The sequence below is a fragment of the Phocoena phocoena genome, chromosome 3 (assembly GCF_963924675.1).
Source record: "Phocoena phocoena chromosome 3, mPhoPho1.1, whole genome shotgun sequence".
Taxonomy (NCBI): Eukaryota; Metazoa; Chordata; class Mammalia; order Artiodactyla; family Phocoenidae; genus Phocoena; species Phocoena phocoena.
This window is the reverse complement of record NC_089221.1, coordinates 95,899,542-95,925,041: the sequence shown is the minus strand read 5'-3', so window position 1 is coordinate 95,925,041 and position 25,500 is coordinate 95,899,542. Positions and strand designations below refer to the sequence as shown.

General features: G+C 34.4%; 1 protein-coding gene across 1 annotated transcript in view; it reads right to left on the bottom strand.

Annotated features, from left to right (window-relative positions):
• COMMD10 (COMM domain containing 10) overlaps nucleotides 1-25,500 on the bottom strand; it is a 159,159-nt gene that overhangs the window by 119,848 nt on the left and 13,811 nt on the right. Inside the window, exon 5 of the mRNA XM_065874398.1 lies at nucleotides 9,415-9,525. Coding sequence (XP_065730470.1) covers nucleotides 9,415-9,525 — 111 coding nt within the window. The remainder of the gene's footprint in view (nucleotides 1-9,414; nucleotides 9,526-25,500) is intronic.

Genomic DNA, 25,500 nt, shown 5'->3' with positions numbered 1-25,500 from the left:
TGTCTGAGGGTCCTCTGTATGACAAACGACTCAAGGGAGCCTGCGGCTAGGGTTCCAGTTTTATAGCCAGATTCTCACTCTCCATCATGCCACCCACAACATACACCATATCCTCACTTTCCAACTGATCTGATTTAGAATCTATGGTCCATCACTAAAATCACTCCCTTGTACACAAGGCCAATCCTTTGTCCCTTTCTCCCTTCACCTGATACACCTGGCAAAGATGAAACGCTGATTAAACCCAATTATCTACCTACTTCACAGTTGCATCACAGCAACTAAAAATGGATGAAGGAAAATGTACACCATTTCAACAGTTCTCATTTCAAATTCATGGTCACAAATCTCAAGTGGGCAATAAGCACTGGTCAGTAACAGTGAAACAGCCTAAAATAACTAGTTTATTCATTTTCCCAATATCCAAAATAACTGTTTCATACTTCCTCTGTTCCCAAACCTTCTAGACCTACCAACTACCTCAACTAATGACTGCATCCAGAAACAGAAGCAATCAGACACAGCTTCCTCTTCTACCACCCAAACTACCTACCTAATCCATTCTCTTTCTTTTTTGCTGTTACAACAAATAATGTGCTCCCACTCTCATCAAAGTCCAACCCTTTCATTTGTGCTCTGGCCCTCTTGTCTTCTCACTTTCTCATGGAACTTGTATCCCTCTCTGTCCTGCAGCATCAATTTCTCCCCAATGGATGTGGAATCGGCATATAAACCTCCTCTAGTATCTCCAGTCACTGAATCCACATTCCCCTACATTGACTATTCCCATTCTGTTTCTTGAAGGAGTTACGTAGGTGGTTGCTTTCACTTTTTTGCCTCATTTTCTTTCCTCAATTTACTCCAATCAGGATTCTTTTGCCTCTCAATTGTGATTGAGACCACAATTACCAAGGTTATCAGAGAAGTCCATCTAACCAAATCCAAGTCATATATATGTCTGTTCTTCTCTTTCCTGGCCCCTCAACAGTATTCAATACTGCCCTCTGTCTCGAAACACCTCCTTCTCCTGCCCCACACAGTGATCACCAGTGACCTCCATGACACTAAATTCGTTTTTTTAAAAACTGCTATATAGTGATTATAAGTTCAGGCTATTGTGGCAGGTGGAGCTGGGTTCAAATCTTGCCCATATTACTTTCTAATATCCAATCTAGGGAAAGATACTTAACCACTGAGACTAGTCTTCTTAATCTACAAGCTAGGGAAAATACTAGTACTTAATTCACAGCTGTGAGGGTTAAATTAGTATCTTTTTTTTTCTCTCTCTTTTACCTCTTACAGCATGTAACACTATTCACCCCCCCATGAAATACTCTCTTGCTTTGGTCGCTGGCTGCTCCTTTCCCAATCACTGTGATAAGCTCCTGTAGCTCTACTTGCCTTTTAAATTTGGGTGTTCATCAGGTTCTATACTTCCTCCCTAAGTGACTAACCTCCTCCATCTCATAACTGAAATGATAATCAAAACCTCGATGATTTCCAAGTCTCAATTTCTAGTCTATAATCCACTCCCCACCTCACCAACTGCCATCCAAACAATCTCCACCTGGATATCTCAGCTACCTCATACTCAACATGCTCAGAAGATAAGCCCCTATCCTTTTTCATGTGTTCTTTCCTCCACCTGAAACTCCCCTGCCTGTTGCAGTCTCCAACTCTTTGCTGTCAGCTTCCACAGTTCCATGTATTTCCTTTTGTAACAGTCACTAAACTTAAATATATTTACCGGCTTAATGTATGCATTCCCTTTTAGACCAAAAGCTCCATGATGGAAAATAAAACCTGTCTATATCACAAATACCTTGCCTAGTACCTCATGCATGGTAAAGGTTTAATAAATGTTTCTTGAATTGAATTTGAGCTATTTTAAAAGTTGTTGCTTATTTAATTTATTGAACTTTAATTTATTGAATTTTATTTGTTCAGATATCTAATTCACTGTTAACACTTTTATTTCAAAGTACATAAGCCACTCATTTACATTAGTATCATTTCTAATCCATAAAAATACATTAAACAAAATTTAAAGGTACTTTTAAACATATTCTATTATGTTTGAGGAATTCTACAATTATCAATTGCCTACAGATTTCAAAGAAGTAAAGAAGCTCAGAAGCTAGGAAAGACAAGTGAGGGTGATACTGTTTGCCTACTTTGAAATTTCACAAATTTTTCTTTTTTTTTTTTGCGGTACGCAGGCCTCTCACTGTTATGGCCTCTCCCGTTGCGGAGCCCAGGCTCTGGACACGCAGGCTCAGCGGCCATGGCTCACGGGCGCAGCTGCTCCGCGGCATGTGGGGTCTTCCCGGACCGGGGCACGAACCCGTGTCCCCGGCATCGGCAGGCGGACTCTCAACCACTGCGCCACCAGGGAAGCCCTCACAAAATTTTTGCAAAAGAATTTTAGTAAAAAGATGATTTTTTAAATTATGAAATAAATGGAGTATTTTTAAAAAGATTTTCTCCTTCAAGTCGTTTTTATCATTTTCTCCACATGAATACTAACTTCCATCACACTCTGTGTATTAATATTTCGTTTTTACTCATCAAAGATACACAGTGTCTAAAACAGTATTTTTGCTAGCTTAAAAGTCTTATCCATAGATAAATGCAGACTTTCCATTAGGCAATCTAAAGTACAGAAAAAGACGTATACATACATACTCTTCACACGCATATAAGGGGGTTCATTTTGTGATACCAAGGAGCTATACACGTATGATTTGAACACTTCAATATACTTGAATGCTAAGATCTTTCAGAACGTCATACTGATCACAAAACTAAAAAGAAACCACACTAAATTATGGAAAGAGTTTTGTATTGCTCTCATTTAGAACACATGACACCTTAAAGGATACTATCATTGAGAAACTGATCACAATGAAAAAGGATACAAAACAAAATTAAGAATCAGAAAACTAGAGCCACAAAGCCTTAGGATTACTTAAATAAATAAATTTGATTGCAAAGAACCAGGCTTTTTTTTTCAAAGTATATGGGCAATTGTCTACCAAATAAGGGTTGTTTCTATTTACTCTAACCGCTAGAATATTTTATGAGATTGCTTCTACATGTTCTATAATAAAATAAAACACATACAACAAAAGCTTCTTTAATGTGTATACTAAAGGAATAAAGAAATTATAAATGAGAGGGCTCTATAATCTTACAAAAATACCAGGGCTTTTCACTGGTCTCCTAAAATTATCCAAAATAATTAACTAGTTATCAAAGAACCTACTTTTGAGATAGTAATGTTACACTTTTCTCCAGAATCTCTTATATTCTTTGAATGCCACCTTTGAGTGTGTGTGTTCCTAAAACGATTATGAAAAGCCAATTATCAAACTACAGTAAAGACCTTTTTTTGCTTTACACCCTTTCACCCAGTAATTACACTCCTGAAGAATAACCATAAGTTCCAAGGATGCTTTATTCATTCATTCATTTGTTCATTCATCATTCAATAAGTGTTTACTGAACACCTACCATGTATTTATATACAAAGTTGTTTATCACAATATAATAGGAAAATACTGGAAGCAAACTCATTATTTGACAACAGAGGGACTGGTAGGAAATTGTAGTAAGTCATAGCCAAAACGTGATGCAGTCAGTCATTTAATATATTAATGATGAGTCTGAACATGGAAAAGATCTGTTACAGAGTTAAATGAAAAAAGCAGAATATAAAATCAAAGAAGACTTTCAAAAGAAAGTAGCTATTAAAAAAAAAAGTAGCTATTGAACGAACACTGAAATAAAAGAGACTGCACAGTGGTGGTAAATCTGGGACTTTTTCTTTCCATATCGATAAAATTTTCAAAATAAACGTATACAACTTAGGTAATAAAAAAAGAACCAGAAACACCTTCTTTAAAAGACAAGCAATATTCATCAATCATTTCATTTCAAAAGTAAAAACCACTGACCTGTCTTAAAATTCTAAACCCTGAATAAAACCATCCCAAATGACACAAATAAAAGTATCTTGACACAGACCTGCTCATTAGACAAAGCTAATTTTATAAATTTCTGATCAAAATCAGTGAGTAAAAAAGCCCAAGACTTTACAGAATGTCTTTTCAGATCATAAGATAGTATACTTTAGAAAATGAATAACTGCTGTTTATCAAAAAAGAAAACAAAAAGTTCTGACTGATGAATGAGACTACCTTCTCATACCACATCTAGTACTGAACAGTCATAACAAAACTTCAATTCTTTTTCTTAAACCAAATGCAAACATCACTGTTTTTTAAAAAATCACTTATAACAGAGGTATAGGAAAAAAATGACTGGAAGGTCATATAACAAAACATAACAATGCTGTGGGTACTAGAATTACACTTGATTTTAATTGGTTTTTTTTCCCCTATATTTTCCAAAATGTCCATTATAAATATATACACAAATATTGTAACACAGAAAAATAAATTTAAATTATCAAAAGAATATGCTGAAATATAGTCACTATATAGATTAGATTAATAAAAATACAACATTTGTAAAATTTAGACCTGTTCATCAAAGCAGCTCAGAAAAATCTGGAGGTTCTTCCGAATCAGTCAATACAAACATTACCTTTAAGAAGATCAAAATACTTTAAATTTCTAATACAAAGAGTTCATGATTTGAACAGCATATGTGTGTTTTTCTCTTACTGAAAAATCTGTCATATATACAGCTAAGGATGTGTTTTTAATGATATACCCTATTTCTTTGTTCACGACACATCAACATCAATGATGTCATATAGCCCTTACAATAAGGTCTGTTAATAAATGCAGTGTCTATTAAACTGAGACAACATCAAAACATACAACTTTACTTACCACATAAAAGAATATATGTGTCTTTCACTGACTTTAGTGTAAAATTGTTTCAATTTAGTCAAAGAAAAAGAAAAGGAAATTTAGAATCCATGTAATTGTAGTTTTATGAAGAACAATAATAAAACAATCGTTGCATTTTAGAAAAGCTTTCAACACCTTGAAACATATACACATATTACAGGATAACTGCTAAGTTATTAAATAAGCAAAATGATACAGTATCCTAGCAATAAATATAGCATAGGTCTCTGAAATAAAATTGCCTGACTTCAAATCCTAGCTCTGTTTATTAGTTAGGAATAACCTAGGAAAATAAACTAACCACTACATGTTTCCATTTCTCCATCTATCTATAAAATACAGATAATAATAAGAATTCATACCTGGAAGAGATGTTTTTTAAATATCAAAGGAGGTAATACCGTATCTACATAGCGTAAGCAATTAAAAAAAAAGGCTTTTTCCCCCTTTTTCTCAATCTAAATAGAATTTGTCATACATTTTGAAAGTAAGAATGAAGACCTCTAATTTTAAAAATTGGTATTAAAAGTCCTAAGTTCACTCAAGACCATAATTACCCTTCTGCAACCTGAGCACAATCCAATGGAACACTTAGATAAATGTTTAGAAAGTTCTCTTGTCAAGGTGACTTTATCTCAGTTGTTTCAAAAGAAGAAGAAAAAAAGAATGAAACACAAGGATTCTTTCTTAAAGGATGAACAAAAAGAATTTAGAATCACTGCATTTACAAAATATGATTGTCTTGAACAGCAAATTTACTGAGGAAAATGCAAGATTAGTAGTAAAATTCAAATATTTTAGCGTTTTTAGGATATTCAGTTAAAGTGTTGATGCCATCCAGATTACCAAATCTGTTACATATAAAATTGCTATTCTCTATAAAGAAATTTCAACTGTCTATGACTAGTCTGGAACCAGTTATGCTCTAACCTAGCACAGCCATTCAACTATCTTTGGGATTATTGTATTCTCTTTTCTCATAAAGAAGTTAATACAGGTGGCAGAATGTAACAAAAAAAATCAACAGTGTAGAAGGCTTTTTAATAAATTTCATTTTGGCAAATGATCATATGCAAATTAGCAAATATTGAAATCAGGATGATTTTATTTATTTGTTCTGTACATATCTGATTAATAGGCACTAATTTTGTTGATGATAACAAGAGAACTCTATTGTTATATACAGATTAGAAATGTAAACACTTAGCATTTCCCACAACTACTGACTTCACAAATTATTTTGAATGTTATTTCAAATAACACTGTGAGCGCCAGAGGTTAGGTAAGCAAAGAGCTCTACTGCCCCCTAATGAAGTAAAACAAAAAAGCCCAAAAACTCAGAAAACTTGTTTTGAGGTATGTGTGGAACAGGAAAATAATCTTACTTTGCTAAATGCAGTAGACAAACAGTAAGAAAATTAACTGAAAACAACTAGAATATCTATCAAAATACTATAGGAAAAGCTAGAATCATCCAGTTTTCATGATAAAATGAGTAGCAAAACAGGAAAGCCTCGAGACAGAAATGTTCTAACAGAAAGGAGGCCAGTACAACAATGTTATCTAAAGTGACAGCAATTAAAACTTCGCCTCAGGCTCCACTTTTCATGTGTGTGTTGGAAGGGAATGAGAAGAAAGAGATTCTTAGAAACCATGCTTTTCAGTGAATTACTGTAAGTTTTCAGTTCAGCAGCTCATACGAACGGTAAATACTATCAAAATATTCTCTTACAATTTGCACTGACTCTAATCCTCTCAGAATTATTTTAATATATGTGTACTTTCAGGATAACTACATTGTAAAACATACATTTGACAAAAAAACAAACCATACATTTGAAAGAATTTTACCTGTTTCCTGTTTTAAACAAATGTCAATTTCTTAAGCATGACAACTGTGTACTTTATGATACTCTGCATCATAAACTAACCAGCGATAACTTTTAATCTTCCTTTTAATAAAATTTCTCCCTTCCTTTAACAAATCTGGTTTTTAAAACATGTTCCATACTCATGTTCCTTCTACCTAATACTCTAACCTGTCTAGAATTCCCGAATTCTCATTCAGAACAGAGCAAATGTTTGGGGGAAGAGCAGTGTGTGGTCCTTAATAACAGAAGTTATGTAAAAATTAACATCAAGGAATCAGATAGAACAAGAGTACAAAGAACAGAATACCAGATCATAAAAACATGGAGAAAAAGTAAAGCTTCCCAGCAGCAGTTCACTGAGGGGAACAGAGGTATGGTAGATAACTGTTCCTTTATAGCTACGGCACATGTCCCTTGGAGAGGGCCTGTTTCTAACCAGGTTGACCGTGGTTGTACATTCCACTATATGTCTGTTGTTTACAATATATAAGAAGTAGGGACCAAATCCACAAAATGCCACAGGGGAGACAGGCAACACAGAGAAAGAGGGTCACTTAAGTCTGCATACGAGATGAAAATATCCTTTACATTCCTGTGCTGCTGCTCTTCCCAAGTGTCCGTTAAGGAAAATGGTTCTCTAGCTCTGCAAGTCATAAGGGTAACCAAATGTTCATTCAAAATTTTAAAACAGCAACAGACAGAAAAATACAAATGTACTCCAGCCTATATCTCAAATGAGTTGGATCTCACATCTGTATAGATTTCCTGAATAATATGAATGAATTAAAAACATGACTCTTTTACTTGAAGCATTACTCATTCATTCCTACTGCCTAAAGATACAACTGACACAGAGACATGACTTGAAGACACAATAAAGAAGCTGGGAGGACTCAAGCACCCCAGAGTTAAACACTGCCAAAGTTACGATGCTTAAAGTATATCAAATATAGAGTCAAAATTGTATCCTTCCAAGCTATAAATTCCATTTAGCTACTCAGACTTAACATATGATAGTCACGAGAAATAAAGCAGTGAACGTATACCTGGAGAACGCATATATGTATGTGTGTATATAGGTGTGTGTTTTCCCTCATGGAAGAGTCTCAGTCCACACCAGTGAGTTTCAGGTTATTATCCTAAAGCTAAAGGAATGCCTTCCCTGGTTCACCGAGAGAAAAAAAAATAAAGGACTTTCCAGGCTATCCTTTCCCTCCTCTATTCTCAGAAGCATACATATGAAAAATATGATCAAAAATTAAAGGAAGAAAGAATGAAAGAAAAGGGAAAAGGTTAATTTCATCAAGAAATAAAGTTAGTGGCAGCTTTGGTTTAAAACAAAGAGATTTATTTATTCATTAGCCCAAGAAAACTTTTATTGATGATGATGAAGATGGCAGCAGCCAGCATTTATAGAGCATCATGTACTTTACATACACTGAGTATCTGATCTTCATAAAAGCCCTGTGAGACAGATATATTATTCCTGTTTTACAGATGAAGAAACTGACACTCATAAAGATTCAGTAACTTGCCCAAGGTTAGACCGCTACTAAATTGTGGAGCATATATAATACAGCAGTCAATTCGACACTTAACCATTAAGTTTATGTTCTTTTCTGGTCAAAATGTGTGAAATGAAATGATTCTTTGCGAACACTGTAATAAATTAATAAATTATACATGTTAAGATCCAATTCAATTGCCTAAAATTCTGTGGACATGTAACCTGAGCTAGGCACCGATGCCAGTTCTCATGGAAGACAGAAATGTACAAGACATAATAAACAGTGAAAGTGCTAACAAAGAAGTAATAATATACACATCCTTCAATGCGCATTATAAATAATAACATTTCTTCCACTATTCTCTGATCACATACAGCCACAGTAACCTCTTCTTCTTCAGAGCTTCCTACCTCACTCTCACCTCTATTTCATTTGTCTTAAAATGAGACAGTCTCATTTATTTAAGGAAAAAAAGTCACTCCTCCTGCTCTCTCTCTTAAAGATACTCAATTGTAGTAAAAAATATATAAAAATAGCATTCAATGACAACTGAAATACACATTTCTCAATATGCTGTAGTATATTGTCCATAGCAACTCTTTTACCTTTGATAACATGTTCAGGTTTTCTTAAATTAATACTAAAGAAAAAAATCACCATGCAGTTTAAAACTAATCCAAAATTCTATTTTGTAATAGCTGAGATTTAAACACACACACAGACATACTATACATACACAAACAGAACTCAGGTCACCTTCATATTTCAGGCATTGGCTGGACAACATTATTCCCTCTGCCATATGTATGCAGCTTAAAACACAAAACACCCAGAAACATCCACAATTATCTAAAACATTAAAATCATAATTTTATATGACCACTACCAATTTTTTCCATTGCAGAAAAGACATTATAACATATTCTTGCAAGAAAAGTACCTCGTAAGACAACCTGTTTTTTAAAATAAATAACAAAGTGATATGTAAATCTGACATCAAAACTTGTCACAAAGATCTGTCATTTTGTTAATCTTTCTTTCATTTTAATTAAATTATGTTTAAACCTTCAATTCAAAGAACAAAGACCTTGCTAACAATAAAGTACAAGACCTAGTAAACAAAATACATCCTTTCAGTGGGATACCCTTTCTTACCTTCGAATCCTCATTGCTCACTCCTAGCTGTAACACAGCTTGAGGAGATTTTAGTTTTGCTTGGGCAGAGTGAGCCATCTGAAGGTTAAGCTGCCATCCAACCGTCTCCAGCTACAAAAGACAAGCACAGATTGGAATCAGATGGTACAGAAGGAAGAAAACAGTCAACTTTAAGCAAATCTCCAATCAGCAGGAATGAACATGGCTAGCCTGGACTTTGTGGAAAGTCAGTTCCAGGGCTCCTTTAACCTGCACACTCTGTACATTCTCCCTTTGGGCTCATTAGATTGGCCACGTGCCATGCCTGTCAAATTCAACAGTAAAACTGGCCTTTAAATACACTCTGTTCTAAAAATAAAAGTTCTGAGACTAAGCGATGAACTACACTAAAGGAGTCAATGGTTTTTAAATAGTAAATTACTATTTTAAAACAGTATATTTTAGGGAATTCCCTGGCCGTCCAGTAGTTAGGACTCTGCACTCTCACTGCCGAGGGCCAGGATTTGATCCCTCCCTGGTCACGGAACTAGGATCCCACCAGCCATGCGGTGCAGCCAAAAAAACAAAAACAGAAAACAGTATTTTAAAGCCAATGGTTTTTAAATAGTTATAAATTTTAACCAGTAAATAGCATATACTGGTGATAAGTACTTTAATGACCTCCTATTATCTTTCAAAACTCTTTGCAGTAAGTAGAACATGGTAGAACTTTTTTTTTTAAAGGGAAATTGAAGTGCCCAGATGGTAAGAGGTTCACACATTTAGACACAGTTAGTGAGATTGGAATAGAGCCAGGCAAAGAATTGATATCTACTAGTGAGCAGGTGTTATCATGCTTTCCAAAGTATTCTAACTTACTATGGTTCCCAGTTATGACAGAAACTAATTAGAATACTTCCTTTGAATTTATTAATTAACAACAGCAAAATTGAATCAGGATGGCAAAAACACTAAAGACACACTAAAACAGCTTAAGTTTCAAAATATTAAGCAGCATAAACGTGGCTTTACTGAACAGGACAGATTATTGGTTTCTCCAACCTCAAAACTATGAAGTTTTAAATCTAATTTCCAATAAATCTAAAGTATCAATATTTAGGGAAGTTTTGTGACATGTAATTGTCATATACCTCTGACAACATGACTCTAGTAATTGATTTAGTAAAACTACCTTAGCTACACTGGTAAGAATGGCAGCCTCACAACAATTTTTACTTAACTGGAATACTAATTGCTAACTTGAAAGACTGTTCAACAGCTAGAATCACAGCAGTGACTCAAAGCCAAATTGGAAAGAGAGCAATGAAAGTATTATCTATTCGAGAGAGGATGTGATGAGAAAATAAAGATACAATTCTGTACTTTCTGGCACTGAACCTTTTAGAGTTTATGGGTAAAAAGGGGGAAGATGTTGCAGAGACATAATCCATAATACCACAAGTAAAAAACTCAATTTAATGGTACATGTTAAGGATCCATAATGTACTGATCTTTAACACTGATTACAGTAGTAACATAGTCTCTAATAGCAGCCCACTACTTTTTCAACAGTCACATGCTATAGACCCTCCAATATAACAGGAAAGAACATGTCATAACTACTCTCATATATCCAAGCATTTTGATACACAACACCATCTTAATTGAAAAGCACCCTCTAGGTATTTGTATGGACCTGTAAGACACTGTTTTGATCTCATTTAACTAATCCTATCCCTGTCCTTTAAGCACTTAAGATAAATGACAAAGATAAATATTAAGTGAATAAATTGAAATATGGTCCCACTATGGTCAGGCCTTTGCGTAAATTAATGTATGCTCAGTCACTGCACAGAGGTAGAATGGGAGAATTGAGATCACTGAACTTAAAGCTTATGCTTTAGTTCATGCTTACACTGTCACTCACTAGCTAGGTGACCCTGATAGTTAAGTCGCAATCTTTCAAGGTCTCAATTTCCTCATAAAAAATGGAAATAAATCTACCTGAATTATCTACTTTTCTGAGTTACTGATAATATCAAATAAGAAAATGCATATTCAAATTGCTTTGGAAACTGCAAAGCATTATAAATATAAGGCATTTGGGTCGCCCTAATTTTTCCTACAGTATCTTTTTTTAATAGTATGTTTTAAATAGAGTTGACACTCTATATCTAGCTGCTGAATTGAAACAAATCAAAAAATACAAGGAAAGGTAAATTTTTAAAACCATCATAACTAAAAAGAGTTCGTTGGTTGATGTTCTTAAATTCTAGAGCCTTTTCTATTGAATTTTGTGATTTAAAAATATTTGTCCCGGGCTTCCCTGGTGGCGCAGTGGTTGAGAGTCCGCCTGCCGATGCAGGGGACACGGGTTCGTGCCCTGGTCCGGGAAGATCCCACATGCTGCGGAGCGGCTAGGCCCGTGAGCCATGGCCGCTGAGCCTGCGCGTCCGGAGCCTGTGCTCCGCAACGGGAGAGGCCACAACAGTGAGAGGCCTGCGTACTGCAAAAAAAAAAAAAAAAAACTTGTCCCATGCCCCCATGAAAGAGTAATTTTAAAAGTAAAAACAAAAAATTGCTAAACTCATATGTAGGTATATGCACATACACACACCCACTCATAAAATTTCATAGAAAAAGATCAGTATTCAGAAAACTTAAATGAAGAGGGAATAAAGGATAACTAGAATCATTTTAAAAAATACATTGCAGTTTCACAGAATAGTAAGAAAAACAAAACTAACAAAATATTTACAGTGAAACTAGGAGACAACAGCAACACTACTTGAGATAGGTACTCTTATTATCCCCATTCTAGAGATTAAATATGTAAAATGTAAACAACTGGTACATAGGAGTAAAAAGTATATGAAGATTCCTTATGTTATTATTCCCACTTTTCTCTGTTTGAAATTATATCAAAATCAAAAGTTACAGAAATTAAAAAAAAAAGTTACAGAAATTGATTCAAGTAAAAATCATCCATGGATACTAAATTTAAGTGGAGAAAGTTTGATTTGAAATGAACAGTCACAAAGTTTCTGCCCACAATTCCTTTTTAGTTGCAAAAGAAGAAAATAATTATGTAGTTGAAAAAAAAAGCAACATTTTAATCAAGAGATCAAAATTAACATCACCAAAAAGTAGCAAATGGACAGCAGGTGCCTCTAGAAATGATATCCTGCGAAGACCACAACATCATTTACATAACTTTCTAGCCAAAAATCATAACTAAATTTGATCATGAAGCAATGACAGAAAAAAACAGAGAAACACATAAAACAAGTGGAAGGTACACTTGAAAAACATCAATGTCTTAAAAGACAAAGAAAAGCTGAAGAAAGAAGGAATTCCTTAAACTGCTTAGAACATATATTATTTTCTGGGTCTATAATAGGCACTGGTAATACAAGTACGAATAAAACAAAGGCCCTTTGCCAAGGTGAAAATCTTACAGTATACTATTTAATTATTCCTCTGAGACTCCTAAGAAACAAATATGATAGTCATCAATATTTAATTACATAGGAAACAAAATCTAGCACAGAATTTTGACTTAAGTTAGCTAAACTACATTTGCTTCTATTTAAAAGAAAATTCTGTATAGTGTATATGAGGCATTTGTACATTAAAATACCAGGAACCATTTTAATATAATTTGTTTTGATATCTCATATTCAAATTTAAATCTGAGGGTGTTTATACCTTAACCAACATCTTAAGTTTAAATGTCATCAAAATAACATGAAACACAAGGAAAATGAGCCACTCATATTTTTAATGTTTTCCAACCCATGCCAAAACTGTTTACATGATAGTTCTTAGGCATCTCATTTACATTACTTACTACCTGACAATGTCACTAACATGTCAGTTCAAAATATAAGGACTTCATTCTCCCTCTAACTTCCACATAAAAAAACTCAGCATAAGCTTAAATTCTCATAATTGCTTTGTAAACCACAGTTCCAAGCATATGCAAAATTAGCCAAAATTACAATAATATTAACTCTTTTAAAATGAAAAAGAAAATGTAAAGTTAATCACCATACTTTAACTACTGGATCTCTCAAATAGTAGCCTCTGCTTGGATCATATCACATAGTAAGAAACACTTTTTTATGTTGCAAACTGATATACATATACAAAAGTGTCACAAAACAATTTTTACCCAGAGCAGTAATACAGAATCTCTACTATGTTTCACTTTTAAAATACTAATTCAGGGACTCCCCCAGTGGTCCAGTGGCTAAGATTCTGTGCTCCCAATTCAGGGGGCCCGGGTTCGATCCCTGTTCAGGGAACTAGATTCCACATGCTACAACTAAGAGTTCACATGCTGCAAATAAAAGATCTCACATGCCGCAACTAAGACCCAGTGCAGCCAAATAAATACTTTAAAAAATAAAATAAAATAAAAATTTAAACAATTTAAAAATTAAAAAAAATAATAAAATACGAATTCAAAACCCTCCAAATTGATTTCATTACCTACTAAGCCACTAATAGGTCAAGCTATCTATCTATAGTTAGAAAACATACTGCTCAGAAATACTGAATGGGTTTTAGGAATTATGTGTATGGATATTCATGAAACAATTATTATTTATTATAATGTCATGAAAACACAAAGTAGAACTGTAACTGCTAAAAGAGAAAACAGTACCTATATTTTGTTGCTATAATCCATCATTCATTTTATAACTGGCAAATACTATAAGCAGAAATTCTGTATATATATGGCTTATTACACAAACTATACATTATTATTTACACCTATGAAATATAAAACTTAGGAAGTTAACTAAACATTTAATACAAGAAGAGCATGAACTTACCTGTTTTTAAGGCTTAGCTAAACACTTGCTCTATAATTTCCTTGACCATTTCTCTTGACTTCAATGATTTCTTCATATATAATCTACTGATTAATTATAGAAAATTCCCAACTTAAAAAAATTCTAGTTGGCTTATTCTTTGTTTTCTAAAATTATACATATAGAATAAAGCATGATACAAGAACTTTTTCTAAATCTTTCATACAGGGGAGAAGGGCATTTTTCAATTCAATGTAATCTGCTTAATAAGGTTAGCTTTTAGAAGCATTTCTCATTATAACCCTGTATCACCAAGAAAGGAATACCTGCTGGGAAAATCAATTCATGAATGTATAAGAGGTCATACTTATGATCCCTCAATTATGGCATGTGTATATGTATATAATGAAATCTTTAAAATAATAGATTCAGAGTAATTTTACATTTGTCTAAAATAGAGAAGTTTCCACTATTTCCATAATGTATAGAGATCTATTTTCTTAATATATGTATCTAAGGAGTTTGCCTAAGGACACAAGATGACAGCACCAATTTAGGAGTACATTTCATTGGAAACATTCTATGTACCAGTGAACAATAAAGGCACTGATGATTATACCTCAAATTTTCACCTTTTTCCTTTGGAAAGGAAATGCTGTAGAAGAAATGAAGAAGGCATTTATAATCTGCTCAAATAGGTTCATTAATCAAATCAGCAAAAATTTAAACAGGCTGTCATTTGGAGGCCCTCCGGGAGATGCCAAATTTTATTCCCCATTTTTAAGCCGGCAGTGCCCTATTTATAAAATCAGATTCTAAAAAATCTATTTGTTTGGGACTTAGAACAAATCTGCAAATATAATAAAATTATAAATGGTGATTAAATTACCAAGTAATTTAACAGAAGGAATGCAAGTGGTTCCCTACTTTTGTCCTAACTAGAGGAATATCTAAAACTCAAAAAATAATAAATTCCAGTCCTAAATGGCTAAAAACAAATAATACCTTGGCATTAAGAAACATCTTCAATTTCTGGCATTTTATATACGTGGTTTTCTTAACTATTATATACAATAGATATCAGCCTTAACTCAACAAGCATATAATTTGAGAAAAAGCCTGTTGTTTTCAGGACGCTAATGATTCCCATCTTTATGTAAATACCACAAATTGTATGCTGATGAAACTTACACTTCTTATCAGTAGAATCAGACTTTCATCCTAGTCTTCTATCCAGTTTTAAATAATAATGGCACAATGATATAAAGACTGGCCTATGCAAATGAAAAAACAAAAACAAGTTTACCATTAACTGAGATGAGAAAACTACAGGAACAGTTTCAAGAGGAATGACCCAAAGATCAGTTTACTTTTTTAATGTTAAGCTTGAGATGCCTATTCTATATCCAATGAAACTATCAAGTAGGCTAGAGAAAAAATGTTTTATTAGAAAATAGTTTTTAAACCCAGAAGCCTAGATGTGATTGCCAGGGAAGTACAAAAGAAAAGAGAAGAGGATCAGGGACTGACTCCTGGCACAATACAAAATTTAGAGGTTGCAGAAATGAGAAGAAAGTAGCAAATATGACTGACTAAAAGAAGCAGCCAGAAAGGAGAAAAACCAGAAGAGCACAGACCTGACTTTTGTACCGTCATAGATGCTGGGGACATAAAAATCAATAAACTTACAATCTCTGTCCCAAAAGCTCCAAGTCTAGTGATGAAGACAAACATATACAAAAGTAATTTTGATATAACACATATGTAGAAAATCCTAAGTAACTGCAAAAAAGCTACTAAAACGAATGGCCAATTTTAAGAAAGTTATGGCAAAAGGTTAATATGAAACATCAATAGTTTTCAATATACTAGAAAGAAACAATTGGAAAATGTCAAAAATGCAATTCCATTTTTAGTGGCAACCAAAATCATGCAAATACACAGTCTTAGTCTGTTCAGACCATTAAAACAAAATACCACAGACTGCATAGCTTAGTAATAACAACATTTATTTCTCACAGTTGTGGAGATTGGAAGTCTGAGATAACAGTGCCAGCAAGGTTGAGCGAGGGCCCTCTTCCAGACTGCAGACTTCTTGTATCCTCACATGGCAGAAGGAGGCAAGGGAGTTCTCTAGGGCCTCTTTATAAGGGCACTAATCCCATTCATTAGGGTTCTTTCCTTATTACCTAATCACCCCCTAAAGGTCCTACCTCCTAATATCATCACCATGGGGGGTGAGGTTTCAACATACAAATCTTGAAGAGACACAAACATTCAGTCTATAGCATAAGGATAACAAAATTTGTGCAAATCCTGGTCACTGGAAAAACTACAAACATTATTGGAATAAATTAAAGAAGGTATCAATAAATGGAGAGATATACCATGCTCATGAATTTAAAGATTCAATATTATTAAGATGTCAGTTCTTCCAGAAATGATCTATAGAATTTAGGACAATCTAATTAATTCCCCAGCAGGAATTTTTTAATAGAAACTGACAAGCTGATTCTAAAATTTAAATGGAAAGGCAAATGACCTAAAAGTGTCAAACCAATTTTTTTAAAGAGTTGGAGGAGCTGTATTACCTCACTTGAAGAATATAAAACTACAGCAATAAAAGACAATGTGGCATTGGCAAAGGATAGACATAAAGACCCATCAACTGACTTCTAACAAAGGTACCAAGGTACATGATGCTGGAACAACTAGTTATCTACATGGAAACAAAATAAAGAACAACCTCTACCTAACACCAAACACAAAAATGAACTCAAAATGGATCACAGACCTAAATGTAAGTGCTAAAATCATCAAACTTCTAGAAGAAAACATAAAAGGGAATCTTTGTGATCTTAGGATAGGCAAAGATTTTAAAGAGAGCCATAAAATTATGAACCATAAAAGACAAAAATTAGAAAACTAGACTTCATCAAAATAAAAAATTCTGTTCTTCAAAAGTCACCATTAAGAAAAAGGCAAGCCACGGACTAATAAAATATTCACAATACATATACCTGACAAAGGACTTGTATCCAAACTATATAAATAATTCTTACCACAATAAGAAAATGAAATCTACCCCACCGTAAAGCAATTATACTCCAATAAAGATGTTAAAAGAAAAATAAAAAAAAAGAAATCTATACAAAAAGGGCAAAGATTGGAACGGATAATTCACAAAAGAAGATAAACAAATGGCCAACAAACACATAAAAAGATATTCAAAATCCTTACGTTCAACATCCTTATACCCATTAGAACGGCTAAAACTTTAAAGAATGGCAGCCCCAAGTGTTGGCCAGGACATGAAGAAACTGCTGGTTGGAGTGTAAAATAGTATAACCACTTTGGAAAACTGTTTGGCAGCTTCTCATATAGTTAAATATACACTGACCCTACAACCCAGTCAATCCACCCCTAAGAAATTACTCAAGAGAAATAAAAATAAAGTCCATAAAAAGATGTGTACATGAATGTTAACAGATTTATTCAAAATAGCCCAAAGCTGGAAAGAGCCCCACTATCCATCAACAAGTGAGTGGATAAACTGTGACACATCCGTATGACAGAATACCACCCTGCAATAAAAAAGAATACCAACCCACAATGAAAAGGAGCAAACCATTGATACATTCAACAACACAGATGAACCTCAAAATCATACTCAGTGGAAGAAGCCAGAGGAAAGTACATGTGTATAATCCCATTTACATAAAATCCTACTAAACACAATCTATAGTGACACAAAGCAGATCAGTGGTTTCCTGCAGCCAGGGTTTAGGGAGGAAAGAACTGCCAGGGGGCATGAGGAAACTTTTTAGCACGATGAAAATGCTCTGTATTTTAATTATGACCATGATCTCACAGATATAACGCTATCAAAATTCACCAAATAGTGCAATTAAAAAGATACAGATTACACTATGTAAATTATAATTTAATAATGCTATTTTTTAAAAGATACAATATATTAAAGGCCGTAACAGAGGAACGTATAGGTACGACGAGAGAACATCTTCAATCTCTTTGCCATCCTCTAGTCATGGGCAAGAACAGGAGGCAGTAAGCCTCGAACGAACAAGCCACACTACTACTTGCCTCCCAGAGAAAGAATTCTATACTGTGACATCTATAAGTATACGAAGACAAGGTCAGGATCTCAGAGATAACTATTATGCAATACAGTACCCACATTACAAGAGGTAATAAATGCTTCATTACAAATATCACAACTTAGGGATACTCTCTAACCTATACCCTCAAGTTTAGATGCCACAAAAGTCAACCTAGTGTCATTGCTAGGGTGGCATGAAACTTAAAATTATACTCCTTGACCCACAGACTTGGTCAAAATACTGAATTGGTCTTCATATCCAAGTTATAAAGTGATGAGGGAAAACATCAATGAATCATCCTTCAGACTGCTTGCCCCTCTGCATACCATGAATATATGAAGACCATAGTACAAGTTTGAGGACACCGAAATGTCATTCAGCTAATGCTCTCACAGTTGACAACACTCTGAAAAAGTTCATCAATTCTATTTAGCAAGTGCACATCTCTGACTACTATGACATAAGAGTAATTCTGCTAACAGCACAGTTCTTTGGCATTAGTAAAATCTTAATTTAATTTGTTAATGGTCTGGCTTTAGTCAAATATTTATAAAGCAGAGAATACATTTCTACTTCAAATTAGACTGATTAAGGGTCTCTTAGATCTAAAGTTCTTTAAATTGATTGCTGCATCAACAGCTAATGACATCACCTTTTTTCCCCTGGAGAATTTCCATTTCAAGCTAAAGCAATTCTTATTATACATATTCCCACTTTTAAAGAGGAAAAATGTAAATGACTGAATCTAGTATTCCAGCAAAACTCAAGAGTCATGAAATAAATGAACCACAAAAGGCTTAAAGTACAACCAAAATGAAAACACAAAAGAACACTAGGAAATACAAAATATAATCCATACCCTCCTCTCTTTACTTTTCTTTCTAACACCAATAAACACAAATATCCCTCTTTATAAGAAAACCCTATAAACTGAACCTCAAAATAGCACAATTAGTAAAGCAGGAATAGTGTGCTTTTATTTAATCAACAACTATTTTTTGAGAACCCACTATCTACCAAGGGCCATTTAAAGTAGTGAAAATACAGTAGTGAACAAAACAGACAAAAATTCCTGCCCTTGTGGAGTTTCTAGTTTAGTAGTAGAGACAATTAAAAAAAATGAACACGTAGAATATATAGAAGGCCAGATAAGAATAATGAGTATTACAGAAAAAAATGAAGTAAGAATGTACCATAGAGGTGGAAGCACTTTTCACTATGATGATTACAGCAAGGCTCACTGATAAGTGTGATATTTGCACAAAGAGCTGAAAAAGATAGGAAGCCAACCACAGGAACATCCAAGAGTTTCTGAGGTAAAGAGAATAGAATTCTCCAAAGTGAGCCAGGTGGAGGTCAACAAGATAGCGGACCAAAAGGGTTTACTGATCATGTATGGTCTTAAAGGCAATTGTAAGAATTTTGACTTCCATTATAAACAACACGGAAAGACTTGGTGGATCTGGAGCAGAGCAAGGACAGAATAAGACTTACAATTTAAAAGAAGCACTTTTAGAGTTCCTAATCTGATAATGGTAGGAAGTAGTTTATATCACATCAACTTCCCTTGCAAATAAAAAGTATAACTTCTAGGGCTTCCCTGGTGGCGCAGTGGTTGAGAGTCTGCCTGCCAATGCAGGGGACACAGGTTCGTGTCCCGGTCCGGGAAGATCCCACATGCCGTGGAGCGGCTGCGCCCGTGAGCCATGGCCGCTGAGCCTGCGCGTCCGGAGCCTGTGCTCCGCAGCGGAAGAGGCCACAGCAGTGAGAGGCCCACGTACTGCAAAAAAAAAAAAAAAAAAGGTGTAACTTCTAAACAAAATATTTTAAAAACAGTGATTTGAAGGCATTGGAGAATGACTAAAAGCAGAAAGAAGTTAAAGAGAAGGGATCCACACAAGGTGACAGATTTGTAAAAGAAGGGAACCACACATGGTGACAGATTCCCAATTATATGACTTTTTACATTTATATGACTTTTTCCCAATCCGTGCAGCATGGACTGGCTAAAACTCAAATACAAAGCCTCAGATTTGGCTTAAGGGGTCAGCAATCCCATTGCTAGACATTTACTCAAGGGAAATAAAAACATATGTCCACAAAAAGACTTATACACAAATGTTAAATAGCAGTCTTATTCCTAATAGCCAGAAACTGGAAACAACCCAAAAGTCTATCATGAGGAGTACAGATAAACAAACTGTGTTATTTTCATACGAGGAAATATTACTCAGCAACAAAAGAATTGCTGATACAAGTAACAACATGAATGCATCCAAAAAAACATTATGTTGAGAGACAGCAGACAGACACTTATTTGAGTTTATTTATAGTAACTCTACGAACAGAAAAAAAACAGCTTACAGTGATGGAAATTTGAGTATGAAGGTGGAGGGAATTAAAACTGGGCACTTTCCAGGTGATGAAAATTTTCTCTATTTTGTTAAGGAGAATGATTAAATGGGTATATATAATTTCTGAAATTCATCAAACTGAGCACACTTAAAATCTCTGCATTTTCTGCAGGTAGATTATATTTCAATAAAAAAACAGTAAATGAATATAGCAGCATTTAAACCTCACAAACATTTACATTCAGTCAATTCCAGCATATGGAAAAACCACGGCTTTCACTTCATTCTTAACATGCCAACAACTAATGCAACAAATGAGGCAGAAATTTGACTTGTATATGGATATAATTATAACAAAATACCTTTCCTATAAATGCAGATGATAATATCAAGAAGCGTTTAAATCCTGAAAAAGCACTCAGATATGTATTCATAGTTACGTATTTAGATTTAGCTATATGAAGTATGCATTTTCTGTTCTCTTTTTAATAAAGCCATTCATCCATCCTTAGAATTCCAAAAGAAATGAAATAAGAATATAAAAGAAAACAATAAAACAAAAGAATACACTAAGTTTTAAAAATGTCAAATCTAAATTTCTTATATTACATATAAAAGACAGATATTTAACAATTAATGAAGCAAACAATTAGTTGTTACACTTAACAAAGTAAATCTTATTATAATTGCTTAAAGAGGATTTTTTTAAAAGACCATTTAGGAACATTATTATCTTAAGAACATTAGCCATCCTTTTTTTTTTTTCTTTTTCGGTACGCGGGCCTCTCACTGTTGTGGCCTCTCCCGTTGCGGAGCACAGGCTCCGGACGCGCAGGCTCAGCAGCCATGGCTCACGGGCCCAGCCGCTCTGCGGCATGTGAGATCTTCCTAGACCGGGGCACGAACCCGTGTCCCCTGCATTGGCAGGCAGACTCTCAACCACTGCGCCACCAGGGAAGCCCTAGCCATCCATTTTTAAATGCAGGTTTCTCAAGAACATATGAGACATGATGAATTTTCACTACATAATGAAATAATAAATTTGCTATGTAACTGGTAAAATTAAGAACACTCTTAACAGGACGAAATCACAATACACACATTCTGAGCGTTCAAAACAAATACAACTGTCAAATTTATCTTTAAAATCTTCCTAACAAACATACAAGTACATTTTAAGAAAAGGAATCAGTACAGGAATCAGTAGCCTTTAAAGAGCAGGCTACTCAGAGTGCTAAAAATATGCCTTATGTATATTTCTCATAATCATATCTGTTTCTGAGGAATAGGGTGAACTTCAAATGTAAAAATATCTTAGAAAAAATATCATATAAAAAAACACAATTCTTTTCCTTAAGGTCTCAGAAAAAAAGAGATGTATCAATATGTCAGTAATATTTAACATATAAGTTTTTACATTTTGTATAGCAGGAATATACATAAAGGAACTCTAACCAGAATTTTAGGAGTAAAATTAAACACAGTATTCAAGTTCTGTCTGAAAGGATATTCATAATTTAATAAATGTTGTAACCACACAGGCATTTTAACAAAAATCAAACAGAAAACCCTGTTAGAAGGACACTGCTAACATAGTCAACACTGATAAAAGAGGGAAGACTACCGATTCTAATAAGCAGTGGTAACATTTCAGTGTCCAACGAGGTTAAGATAAAGTGTATTTAAAAAAGAAAAAAGTGAGATAGGATAAAATTTTTAAATCCCTTCAATCATACCCTGTAAAAAGCTATCCAATCAATTTTCAATCTGCCTCTCACTTATTAGATTTAAATAATAGAAGATGAAAAGAGGTGTTTTTAAAAACTGAATTAAAAATAAGTTCCTTTTGATTTTTTAACTTGCTATTTAACTGAATCTGACTCTCTCTGAATTCAGAATTACACAGATGTTCCACTGCAAGCACCACACAGTTTATGTTAACCTCTAAATGACTATAAAACAGTCTCTGCAAACACAACTTTTGTTCATTATATAATAAATCACTGCCATATATTTTTGTTACAATTTAAATGACATGATCTATTTTCATCCACAGCTATTTTAGTCACCATATCTTAACAGTCATCAGGGCAAAAAAGGAAGATAATATTATAGTTGCCAGAGGTACCATGACATAAAAGGAACAAGGCTCAATTAAGAGAGAGACCAATCTCGGACTTCCCTGGTGGTGCAGCGGCTGAGAATCCGCCTGCCAATGCAGAGGACATGGGTTTGAGCCCTGGTCTGGAAAGATCCCACATGCCACGGAGCAACTAAAGTCCGTGTGCCACAACTACTGAGCCTGCACTCTAGAGCCCGTGTGCCACAACTACTGAGCCTGCATGCCACAACTACTGAAGCCCATGCACCTAGACCCCGTGCTCTGCAACGAGAAGCCACCGCAATGAGAAGCCCATGCACCGCAACGAAGAGTAGCCCCCACTCACCACAACTAGAGAAAGCCTGCACGTAGCAACGAAGACCCAATGCAGCCAAAAGTAAATAAATAAAATTAAAAAAAAAAAAAAGAGAGAGAGCCTAATCTGATTCCCACCTCACCTTCACCATGGACCACTTGGGTTAACACAGTAAAGGTACACTTTCAAAAGTTTTATTTCTTTTTCAAAGATATAAAACACACACACACATATACACACACAAACTATGTAAACTATCCTGCATAATGACTGACACAGAAAAATTTTGCTGCTAACATTTAGGTGGTAGTATAGCACAGTGGCTTAGGAGTGTAACTACTTTGTTAAATCCCAACTCTACCACTTATTTAGCTGCGTGACCATGAACCAATTATTTAATCTCTCTAATCCTCAGTTTAATTTTAAATATAAACTAGAACTATTAATGGATCTTACAAGATATAATGCACAACTTAGTAGAGTTTTTGGTCCACCGTAAACACAAGAAATGTTTGATATTATTATATGATCTTAATTAGCATTTAAGGTATTAAAAAATGTATTAGCTACCCTCTCATATACTCTGTATTGGCAAAAGATAATTTCCTACATTCTCAAGGGACCAGTGTCGTAGGGACCAATTAATCATATCCAACTACTTTTTTGCATATTTTATATAACAACTGATCAAACTACTTCTTCAATAGAAGTTAATGTAATACAACATAAGGAAGAAATATTACTTTTTAAAAAAATTTTTTTTATTTATTTTATTTTTGGCTGCATTGGGTCCTCACCACGACACGCGGGCTTTCTCTAGTTGTGGCGAGTGGGGACTACTCTTCGTTGTGGTGCACGGGCTTCTCATTGCAGTGGCTTCTCTTGTTGTGGAGCATGGACTCTAGGCACACAGGCTTCAGTAGTTGTGGCATGTAGGCTCAGTAGTTGTGGCTCACAGGCTCAGTAGTTGTGGTACACGGGCCTAGCTGCTCTGCGGCATGTGGGATCTTCCCAGACCAGGGCTTGAACCCGGGTCCCCTGCATTGGCAGGCAGACTCTTAACCACTGCGCTACCAGGGAAGCCCCAGAAATATTACTTTTAAAAAAGCAACATACTATCAGCCAGAAAACAATAAAAAATGACTTACTATTAGAGGTGAAAAAAGAAATATTTTTAACTATACAAGTATACTGTACTTATATAAATGCAAGAAAAAAAAACAGAAGAAAATTATATAAATATAAAAAATAGGCAAATATTCAAAGAGAAGTGGAGATTTTTTTTTTAAATGGCGATGATTAAAAAAATTTTAGGGATAAAAAATGGAAAACTTAAAATCTGAACAGGATACAGGAAAAAGCAGAAATTAAAATGAAAAATGAGGCTGTGATGTGGAGGACTCTTGAGAGCTCTTAGAATGTAGAGTTTAAAAAAAAAAGAGAGAAATGAAAACAATACAGGGGCATATTCTAAAAACCCATACCTAGCATCTTTTTGTTTCTACTTTACACATTAGATCCCCAGAATTTATTCATCTTATAACTGGAAATTTGTATTCTTTGAACAACATTGCCTCCATTTCCCTACCCCAGCCCCAGTCCCTGGTAACCACCATCCTACTCTCTTTTTAATTTTTTTTGCCGTACCGCCCAGCATGCAGGATCTTACTTCCCTGACCAGGGATTGAACCTGTGCCCCTGCCATGGAAGCGAGGAGTCTTAACCACTGGACTACCAGGGAAGTCCCCAGCATCTTACTTAATGATGAGAGACTGAATGCTTCCTCTCTAAAACTGGGAACAAAGCACGATGTTCAAACTTACCAATCTTATTCAACATCATATTAGAAGTCCTAGTCAGTACAGTAAGGCAGGAAAAACAAAAGCTGAGCAAACTGAAAAGGAAGAAATAAAACTATCTCTATATTCATGAACAATCTGACTTTCTACAAGAAAATCACAAGGAAAACCACCAAAAAAAACTGCTATAACTAATTTGTGAGTTTACCAAGGTCTTGAATACAATATCAATATATAAAAATCAATTGTATTTCTATATACTAGCAGTAAACAACTAGAAACCAAAATTTTAAAACCAGTACCATTTACAACAGCTACAAAAAAGACACTTAGGTTAAGAGTGTTCAAATCTAACAAAATATGCTGAAAAATGAAAAACACTGATATAAGAAATCAAACAAGACCTAAATAAATGGAGATATACTCAATATTGTTAAGAAGTCATTTATCTACAAAGTGACCTATAAATTAAAGGAGTTTTTGCAGATATTAAAAAACCTGGTTTTCAAATTTGTATTGAAAGGTAAAGAAACTAGAATAGCCAAAACAATTATTAAAAAGAACAAAGTCAGCAGATTAACAATATTTGATTTTAA